Raw genomic sequence first — 10,480 nt, 5'->3', positions numbered from 1 at the left:
TACTGTGCAGATCAGTCACCAAGATACTGTACCAACCTTACTGTGCAGATCAGTCACCAAGATACTGTACCAAACTTACTGTGTAGATCAGTCACCAAGACACTGTACCAAACTTACTGTGTAGATCAGTCACCAAGACACTGTACCAAACTTACTGTGTAGATCAGTCACCAAGACACTGTACCAAACTTACTGTGTAGATCAGTCACCAAGACACTGTACCAACCTTACTGTATAGATCAGTCACCAAGACACTGTACCAACCTTACCGTATAGATCAGTCACCAAGACACTGTACCAAACTTACTGTGTAGATCAGTCACCAAGACACTGTACCAAACTTACTGTGCAGATCAGTCACCAAGATACTGTACCAACCTTACTGTGCAGATCAGTCACCAAGATACTGTACCAAACTTACTGTGTAGATCAGTCACCAAGACACTGTACCAAACTTACTGTGTAGATCAGTCACCAAGACACTGTACCAAACTTACTGTGTAGATCAGTCACCAAGACACTGTACCAAACTTACTGTGTAGATCAGTCACCAAGACACTGTACCAACCTTACTGTATAGATCAGTCACCAAGATACTGTACCAAACTTACTGTGTAGATCAGTCACCAAGACACTGTACCAAACTTACTGTGTAGATCAGTCACCAAGACACTGTACCAAACTTACTGTGTAGATCAGTCACCAAGACACTGTACCAAACTTACTGTGTAGATCAGTCACCAAGACACTGTACCAAACTTACTGTGTAGATCAGTCACCAAGACACTGTACCAACCTTACCGTGCAGATCAGTCACCAAGATACTGTACCAACCTCACTGTGACATGTAGATCAGTCACCAAGACACTGTACCAACCTTACTGTGCAGATCAGTCACCAAGATACTGTACCAACGTTACTGTGTAGATCAGTCACCAAGACACTGTACCAAACTTACTGTGTAGATCAGTCACCAAGACACTGTACCAAACTTACTGTGCAGATCAGTCACCAAGATACTGTACCAACCTTACTGTGCAGATCAGTCACCAAGATACTGTACCAAACTTACTGTGTAGATCAGTCACCAAGACACTGTACCAAACTTACTGTGTAGATCAGTCACCAAGACACTGTACCAAACTTACTGTGTAGATCAGTCACCAAGACACTGTACCAAACTTACTGTGTAGATCAGTCACCAAGACACTGTACCAACCTTACTGTATAGATCAGTCACCAAGACACTGTACCAACCTTACCGTATAGATCAGTCACCAAGACACTGTACCAAACTTACTGTGTAGATCAGTCACCAAGACACTGTACCAAACTTACTGTGCAGATCAGTCACCAAGATACTGTACCAACCTTACTGTGCAGATCAGTCACCAAGATACTGTACCAAACTTACTGTGTAGATCAGTCACCAAGACACTGTACCAAACTTACTGTGTAGATCAGTCACCAAGACACTGTACCAAACTTACTGTGTAGATCAGTCACCAAGACACTGTACCAAACTTACTGTGTAGATCAGTCACCAAGACACTGTACCAACCTTACTGTATAGATCAGTCACCAAGACACTGTACCAACCTTACCGTATAGATCAGTCACCAAGACACTGTACCAAACTTACTGTATAGATCAGTCACCAAGACACTGTACCAACCTTACCGTATAGATCAGTCACCAAGACACTGTACCAAACTTACTGTATAGATCAGCCACCAAGATACTGTACCAACGTTACTGTGTAGATCAGTCACCAAGATACTGTACCAACCTTACTGTGCAGATCAGTCACCAAGATACTGTACCAACGTTACTGTGTAGATCAGTCACCAAGACACTGTACCAAACTTACTGTGTAGATCAGTCACCAAGACACTGTACCAAACTTACTGTGCAGATCAGTCACCAAGATACTGTCCCAAACTTACTGTGTAGATCAGTCACCAAGACACTGTACCAACCTTACTGTATAGATCAGTCACCAAGACACTGTACCAAACTTACTGTGTAGATCAGTCACCAAGACACTGTACCAAACTTACTGTGTAGATCAGCCACCAAGACACTGTACCAAACTTACTGTGTAGATCAGTCACCAAGACACTGTACCAACCTTACCGTATAGATCAGTCACCAAGACACTGTACCAAACTTACTGTATAGATCAGCCACCAAGATACTGTACCAACGTTACTGTGTAGATCAGTCACCAAGATACTGTACCAACCTTACTGTGCAGATCAGTCACCAAGATACTGTACCAACGTTACTGTGTAGATCAGTCACCAAGACACTGTACCAAACTTACTGTATAGATCAGTCACCAAGACACTGTACCAACCTTACCGTATAGATCAGTCACCAAGACACTGTACCAAACTTACTGTATAGATCAGTCACCAAGACACTGTACCAAACTTACTGTGCAGATCAGTCACCAAGATACTGTCCCAAACTTACTGTGTAGATCAGTCACCAAGACACTGTACCAACCTTACTGTATAGATCAGTCACCAAGACACTGTACCAAACTTACTGTGTAGATCAGTCACCAAGACACTGTACCAAACTTACTGTATAGATCAGCCACCAAGACACTGTACCAACCTTACTGTATAGATCAGTCACCAAGACACTGTACCAACCTTACTGTATAGATCAGTCACCAAGACACTGTACCAACGTTAATGTACATTTCGGTTCGCTGTGGTATAAATCTTAATGTTTGTCATATTCAGGGATACATTTCCGAAGTATAAATACCAAAAGGACCTTCACACAAAGTGTGTAATGGTAATATCCAGTCAGTTTATGCAATATTGTCGGACGGTGAAGACGATCGATTTTAAACCTCGACGTGTGTCGTCAGAGCGTTGCGTGTTACGTCATTCCTTCATTTATCCCGGAAGTTCCGCACTGTGATTTCACTGCTCCGCGATGGTTCTTCACTCGGGGTTGGTGTTGGGATTGAGACTCGGGAGGAGAATGACGAGGATCCGCACCTGGAGCCGGGTTCGGCCGATTACCACAAACAACTGCGGAACAATTCTTCCAAACCCCGAGAAGGTGATCCATGTCATATCAGTTAATGGGAAGTTGGTGGTCTGGTATCCCATCATATCCCATCATATCCCGGTTTGTACTTCTGCCTTTTACCTTTTAACTGTGGACAAGCGAGGTACTGGAGGTCTGTGATCTAAACGAGACCAGACATGACCGAGCTTGATTTGAATGCGGTGATGTTTTGGGCCTCGACATCTTGGGGGACTTTATTCGGGTCATTGATTCCACGTTGGTCAAAAAATGTTCCTTGTAACCAGGACCCGCTGTTTGCAGTTTGGATTGATGATCTCTTGTCGCGGGTTTATTGTTTGTTAGAAGAAACGACAAGATGGAACACAAAAACTACAGGGCCCTTTAAACCTTCAAGGGTCAATTTTAATGCGAGTGGTCAATTAATATTCTCTCATTCACGTTCGCTCTTCTCACTCACTCACTTCTTACCTTTTTCTTTTCCTCCCCCTCCCCTCACCTTTTTCCTCCCCCTCCCTCCCCTCGCCTTTTTCCTCCCCCTCCCCTTCCCCTCCCCTTTTTCCTCCCCCTCCCCTTTTTCCTCCCCCCTCCCCTTTTTCCTCCCATCTCCCCTTTTTCCTCCCCCTCCCCTCCCCCTTTTCCTCCCCCTCCCCTCCCCTTTTCCTCCTCCCTCCCCTCCCCTTTTCCTCCCCCTCCCCTCCCCTTTTTCCTCCCCTCCTCCTCCCCTTTTTCCTCCCCCTCCCCTCCCCTTTTTCCTCCCCCCTCCCCTCCCCTTTTTCCTCCCCCTCCCCTCCCCTTTTTCCTCCCCCTCCCTCCTCCTTTTTCCTCCCCCTCCCCTCCCCTTTTCCTCCCCCTCCCCTCCCCTTTTCCCTCCCCCTCCCTCCCCTTTTCCCTCCCCCTCCCCTTTTCCCTCCCCCTCCCCTCCCCTTTTCCTCCCCCTCCCCTTTTTCCTCCCCCTCCCCTCCCCTTTTTCCTCCCCTCCCCTCCCCTCCTTTTTCCTCCCCCTCCCTCCCCTTTTTCCTCCCCCTCCCCTCCTCCCCTTTTTCCTCCCCTCCCCTCCTTTTTCCTCCCCTCCCTCCCTCCCCTTTTTCCTCCCCCTCCCCTCCCCTTTTCCCTCCCCTCCCCTCCCCTTTTCCTCCCCCTCCCCTCCCCTTTTCCTCCCCTCCCCTCCCCTTTTTCCTCCCCTCCCCTTTTTCCTCCCCCTCCCCTCCTTTTTCCTCCCCCTCCCTCCCCTTTTTCCTCCTCCTCCCTTCCCCCCCACTCCTCACCCTCCCTTCCCCCCACTCCTCACCCTCCCTTCCCCCCCACTCCTCACCCTCCCTTCCCCCCCACTCCTCACAGCCTCCCTCCCATGTGAGGTTGGAAGGTAGACAGAAGAGAGGAAAAGGGTGCATTGTGGTAAGGGAAAAGATGGTGGGTATTTTACTTGGTTGAGGAGGATTGGTCGAATACTGAGAGGGAAGAGAAGCTTCCTCTACAAGGAGGAAGAAAAGAAAGGAAAGGAAACAGGATATCACTGGAGGGGGGAGGGGAAGGAGAGGCAACCGATCACGGAGGGGGGAGGGGGGAGGGGAAGGAGAGGCAACCGATCATGGAGGGGGAGGGGAAGGAGAGGCAACCGATCACGGAGGGGGAGGGGAAGGAGAGGCAACCGATCACTGAGGGGGGAGGGAGGGGAAGGAGAGGAAACCGATCACTGGGGGGAGGGAGGGGAAGGAGAGGCAACCGATCACGGAGGGGAGGGGAAGGAGAGGCAACCGATCACTGAGGGGGGAGGGAGGGGAAGGAGAGGAAACCGATCACTGGGGGGAGGGAGGGGAAGGAGAGGCAACCGATCACTGGGGGGAGGGAGGGGAGGAGAGGCAACCGATCACTGGGGGGAGGGAGGGGAGGAGAGGCAACCGATCACTGGGGGGAGGGAGGGGAGGAGAGGCAACCGATCACTGGGGGGGAGGGAGGGGAGGAGAGGCAACCGATCACTGGGGGGGGGAGAGAAGGAGAGAGAAGGGGGAGGAGGGTGAGGGGAGGTAGGGGGAGGGGTGGGGGAGGTAGGGGAGGAGGGGTGGGGAGGAGGGGTGGGGGAGGTAGGGGAGGGGTGGGGAGGTAGGGGAGGAGGGGTGGGGAGGAGGGGTGGGGAGGAGGGGTGGGGGAGGTAGGGGGAGGAGGGGTGGGGAGGAGGGTGGGGGGAGGTAGGGGGAGGAGGGGTGGGGAGGTAGGGGGAGGAGGGGTGGGGAGGTAGGGGGAGGAGGGGTGGGGAGGTAGGGGAGGAGGGGTGGGGAGGTAGGGGTCGGAGGGGTGGGGAGGTAGAGGTCGGGGCAGGAGGGGTGGGGAGGTAGAGGTCGGGGCAGGAGGGGTGGGGAGGTAGAGGTCGGGGCAGGAGGGGTGGGGAGGTAGAGGTCGGGGCAGGAGGGGTGGGGAGGTAGAGGTCGGGGCAGGAGGGGTGGGGAGGTAGAGGTCGGGGGAGGAGAGGTGGGGAGGTATATGTAGGGGGAGGAGGGGTGGGGAGGTTGAAGTAGGGGAGGGGGTGGAGAGGTGGGGGAAGCGAGGCCATCTGTCGGTCGAGGAGTGGGGAGGTAAGGGGAGGGGTGGGCAGGTTGAGGGAGGTGGGGGAAGCGAGGCCATCACTCTCGGTGGAAGGGTGGGGAGGCTGAGGTAAGGGGAGGGGTGGGAAGGTTGAGGGAGGTGGGGGAAGCGAGGCCATCACTGTCGGTGGTGGACGAAGCACTGTTTCTTGTGGGGACACAAACAGGTGTTGCACCATAAATGGCCTCCCCTTACATTCATATTGTTGCGGATCTGGAAGCCATGAGCACTCAACATACAGGTCCTATAGAACAGTTATATCGGTAAGTGTGCGTTTTTAGTTAGGGTCCCCATCCCTTGCTTAATGGGTGAATAAATGTACATGCACTGTGAGTTATTTTGCTAGTCAGGGTTTTCTTTTATTTTTACCTCAACAATAACTACAACACGCCTTCACCTCGCTTCCTCACACTGACGCCATTGTCTTCCTCACACTGACGCCATTGTCTTCCTCACACTGACGCCATTGTCTTCCTCACACTGACGCTGACGATAACGGCTCGACTCGTACGAGAGCCGTCGAGGGTGAATTTCCCCGGTAATTTGGACGACGTGGGTATTTAGGTAAATTGAAATTGGCAATCGACCCTACCCCACGTGGTCGACCTATTCGTGATCTTTGGTCCAATAAGGGACCCGTCGGCTCCGGAGTTGTCCAGGGTGACGACCTATAAATTCCGGGTGTTCGGTGGAGTCAACTCTGCAGCTCCATCAAGCGGTCGTGCTCGTCGCCGATACCTGGTCGACAACAATATAACCCGTCCATTATATTTATACGACTCAGTGCCCATCTTTCCTGATCCAAATTTAAAATCCCATCCTGCATTCCTCTTCGGTGAGATTGGCAGGTGAATGAATCTGCATATACACCGAATGCAGACACTTTGGACCTTCAATGAAGTTGTGCACACACCATGAAGGGGTTTCAGAATGTGAAATTCACAACAGAAAACTTGGGTCTGAGCACAGCATACGGAATGAGGAATGTATGGATTGAAGGTGAAATAACCAGACAGGAAGAGCAGCTGGGGGCGTGAGGGAGAGAATGTTGCTCCATCTCTCGTGTGCCGTGTGCAGGTTCCCTTTGGCCTCACCAAAGTGCTCGTCGTCGTGGTTCCTTTCCTTTACCTGGGTGCGATGATGAGCAAGCAAGGTGCGGAGATTCTGGAAGAACATGACATATTTGTCCCGGAAGATGACGAGTTTGATTGAAATGAGGTCGAGCGTTCCAGAGCTCCGAAACTATCACGGTGTATAAGAAATTTTGTTTTACCTGACATATCATGGCTTATATCTATCAGCATCCACCTGAGCCAATTTGAGGAATACAGCAATTCAACCGTTGTTGAACATGCATGTGAACCATGGCTTTAAATAAACAACTCACTTCAATCACCAAAACCGTATTCTGTCGGAGCATGTGGTGTCCTAAATGCTTTTCCTCGGTATACAAAAGGAGTGTGTGCTGCATGTACTCATACTCGACATGATTTTGGTGTCGTGTGCATGTTACTTGTTCCTTGTTCCAAATCCTTTGTACTTGTTGGTTTCAAATCGATGAAACGAGACTTATTTCTCGGTTTGGTGAAATTGGGAACAGGTGTGCAATTGAAGACCTGAGGATTTGACGATGCACGTCCAGTGTCTTTAATTGCAAGTACAGGTAGACTCCCCACACGCATCATTTGCATCAAGAGAAACGTCGTCGTTAACATACACTGACACATTGGTGGTGTTAAACACCCACTGAGCATTGCAGTTTACAAGAATTAACCTAAACATGATTTTTAATGCACAAAAAAATAAAATAAATGTAATTTTTGGATCGGTTCAGATGGACAGAGGAAAGCCGCTTAGGGGTCATGACCCGAGAGAAACTTCGTCATGAAGTTCTCGTGCCTGGGGTTTTCCTCCTTGAAGTAGCGCATCATGTGCGTGCGCTGCTTCCACACCTTCATCGTCTCTTCAAGCTCCATCTTCCCCTGGGGTGGGAATGGGGTAATCATGGCAATGTATTGATTGGACTCTGTCTCTGACTCTCTCACACTCTCTCTCTCACACTCTCTCTCTGACTGGCAGGATGGCCGAGATGTACACACACTTGCCTTTAAGCCGTCTAGCCCGAGTTTGAATCCTTACCCAACTATAAACTGTCATCCCGGTGTTTCATCAATGTGTGCCGTCCCTCGGATGGACGTTAAACTGAGCATACCATCTGCTGGCATTAGTTGGTGGACGGTGCAGATCCCACCCATGGTGTCCTTCGTGAAGAGTATGTGAGCTATCGCTGGCACACTGAACAAATTCAAAATTCCTGCTCCAACTACTACTGGGAAGGCAATGGCAAACCACCCAAGAAACTGCTTCATCAGCACCGATGTTTTGTAACGGAGTATGGTACATCGGAACCAGACTTCATTGGCTGGAGTGGTCCTTTCTCCCACTTGAGAGAGTTGTAAGGGACAAGGAGCCAAGTTGAGCAAGCAGTTCACACCAACGATTGACTCAGATTATACAAAGGATTCTGCCATTTATTTTTTTTAAACAAATTCCTTGGACCAGTACTGGAAACATCGGTCAAACCAGGAGATTTTGCAATCATCGGTATGATACAACTTGCATTTGGCACACGAGATATCAAACTTGCTCTTCTTGGCGGGAAGACAGATTTGATCGCATGACAAATGCTGCCTCGGTCATAACCTCAACAAGTTGATCCGTGGAGGCGTGACCTTTGAAAAACGGTCAACAGGAAATGGCGATGTTGATGTGGGGGCAATCGACGTCTTTCAAGAGACTTTCGCAGCTCGTTGATCAAAAAGAAAATTCTGACGGCCACAGATGAAAAAAAAATTGAAGATAAATCCGTAATCTGTACGTTTGCCTCATTTTCACCATTCGACACATTTCCTGGCTGGAAGGATGGCCTCCAGGTACACGTACTCGCTTCTGAGCTGTCCAGTCTGGGTTTGAATGGTGACCCAGCCATAAACTGCCGTCCTGATGTGCGTCTGTCGTCCTCCGATATACGAGGACCAGTGTCTGCCAGCACCAAATGTAGGTGGACGTTAAACCATCTATGGCAAAGGGTTGGTGACCTATCACCTTGGGCATGGGGAGCTGGTTCCAGAATCGTTTAACCCCAACCCCCCCCCCCCAACTAATCCCCAGTCAATCCCACAAGGTGGGAATCATCGTTTCCATTTAAGAACCTTTATATAATTATCCCTCGACGTACCTTGACGACAAGCATGTCAATGAGCCTGGGGTCTTGCAAGTGGGAATTCTTCTTAAACACTTGACGCAACTTCTCTCGGCTCTCCGTCACAGAGACGTCCAACTGAAACATATGCACTGACGTGCGGACAAAACCAGGTTGAGGGAGCAAAGGGGGTATGAAGCTTGGCTCTATCATTGTAATATTGTAACGTCCATAAGTAATGCCGTGGTCTTCATGTTACCAAACTATTAAATAAAAACAAGAAGCCTGGATCCTTCGAGCCGTTTGGACCCCTTGGTTCAAATCCCACACACCGTGCCAATTTGTCCATCTCCTCAAATGTCCTACTCGTGAGACATGTACAATCTGTATCATGAGCCCGAGGTCCCGCACCCCGATTCCAGGCTTCCTCAAGCTCCTGGAACTGGAACCCATGGTGGGAACCTCACGGCAGGGCTCCTCATGAACATCTCGACACCGACAGTCAAACTAAGGTATCGCAGAGCGAATGTCCATCACAGATGATGTTATGGCACGAACAACACCACTCCAGGCACTTCGCATCGAAGTTCGTGATGCTCAACAAACTTGGTCCGGTTGACCCTTTAAAAGCCTGACTCTGTCACCACGACAACCTGTGCTTGAGTATCTGTACGAGACTACACCCTACACACCTCACGACGCAAGAAGCAAACGATCAAAGCACCAAAGTGTCGTTCAATGTCAAATTCCTATTGGTAAGGACGCGTCGTCCACATCGTCCACATTGTCCCTATTGTCCACATCGTCCACATTGTCCCTATTGTCCACATTTTCCACATCACATCGTCCACATCTTTCACATTTTCCATATCGTCCACATCTTCCACGTCGTCCACATCACATCATCCACATCTTCCACGTCGTCCACATCTTCTACATCGTCCACATCTTCCACGTCGTCCACATCACATCATCCACATCTTCTACATCATCCACATCTTCTACATCGTCCACATCTTCTACATCGTCCACATCTTCTACATCGTCCACATCTTCCACGTCGTCCACATCACATCATCCACATCTTCCACATCATCCACATCTTCTACATCGTCCACATCTTCTACATCTTCCACATCACATTGTCCACATCTTCCACATTTTCCACATCGTCCACATTGTCCCTATTGTCCACATCGTCCACATTTTCCACATCACATCGTCCACATCTTTCACATCTTCCACGTCGTCCACATCACATCATCCACATCTTCCACGTCGTCCACATCTTCTACATCGTCCACATCACATCTTCTACATCGTCCACATCACATCGTCCACGTTTTCCACATTGTCCACATTTCCACATTGTCCACGTACCAATCTGAGGGATCTCTCGGTACCATGTCCGGTAGAGTTCTCTCGCCCGACGCTTCGCCTCGAACGTATCACTCGACAAGATCGGCTTCATCACCTTGACTGCGGACGAGGCCACCTTCTGCACGCTCGCCATCGCCGGAGAAACAGGAAATGACGTAAGAAGCCGGAAGGAAGTAGATTCAAACAGGAAGTTTACGTTTAACTTGATGAAGACGCACAGTAAACGACGAATCGCAACACCGTAAAGTTCTGATTTACCATTAC

General features: G+C 49.7%; 1 protein-coding gene and 1 long non-coding RNA gene across 2 annotated transcripts; one reads left to right on the top strand and one right to left on the bottom strand.

Moving 5' to 3' along the window:
- Positions 1-2,516: 2,516 nt before the first annotated feature.
- On the top strand, positions 2,517-7,035 carry LOC147010106 (uncharacterized). Its single transcript, XR_015053103.1, has 2 exons — positions 2,517-3,084; positions 6,712-7,035. It is a non-coding gene; the product is annotated as an uncharacterized LOC147010106 (long non-coding RNA).
- Positions 7,036-7,265: 230 nt separating this feature from the next.
- NDUFA6 (NADH:ubiquinone oxidoreductase subunit A6) lies at positions 7,266-10,375 on the bottom strand. Its single transcript, XM_085863400.1, has 3 exons — positions 10,217-10,375; positions 8,873-8,988; positions 7,266-7,616 (listed from the first exon to the last, which is right to left on the bottom strand). Exons 1-3 carry the CDS (start codon positions 10,347-10,349, stop codon positions 7,488-7,490), a joined length of 378 nt encoding a protein of 125 aa, XP_085719526.1. The 5' UTR covers positions 10,350-10,375; the 3' UTR covers positions 7,266-7,487.
- Between the last annotated feature and the right edge of the window lie 105 nt (positions 10,376-10,480).

Source organism: Eptatretus burgeri, chromosome 17 (genome assembly GCF_056783735.1).
Source record: "Eptatretus burgeri isolate ZD-2024b chromosome 17, Ebu_testis_v1, whole genome shotgun sequence".
NCBI classification, from domain to species: Eukaryota; Metazoa; Chordata; class Myxini; order Myxiniformes; family Myxinidae; genus Eptatretus; species Eptatretus burgeri.
This window is presented reverse-complemented; position numbering and strand designations above follow the sequence as displayed.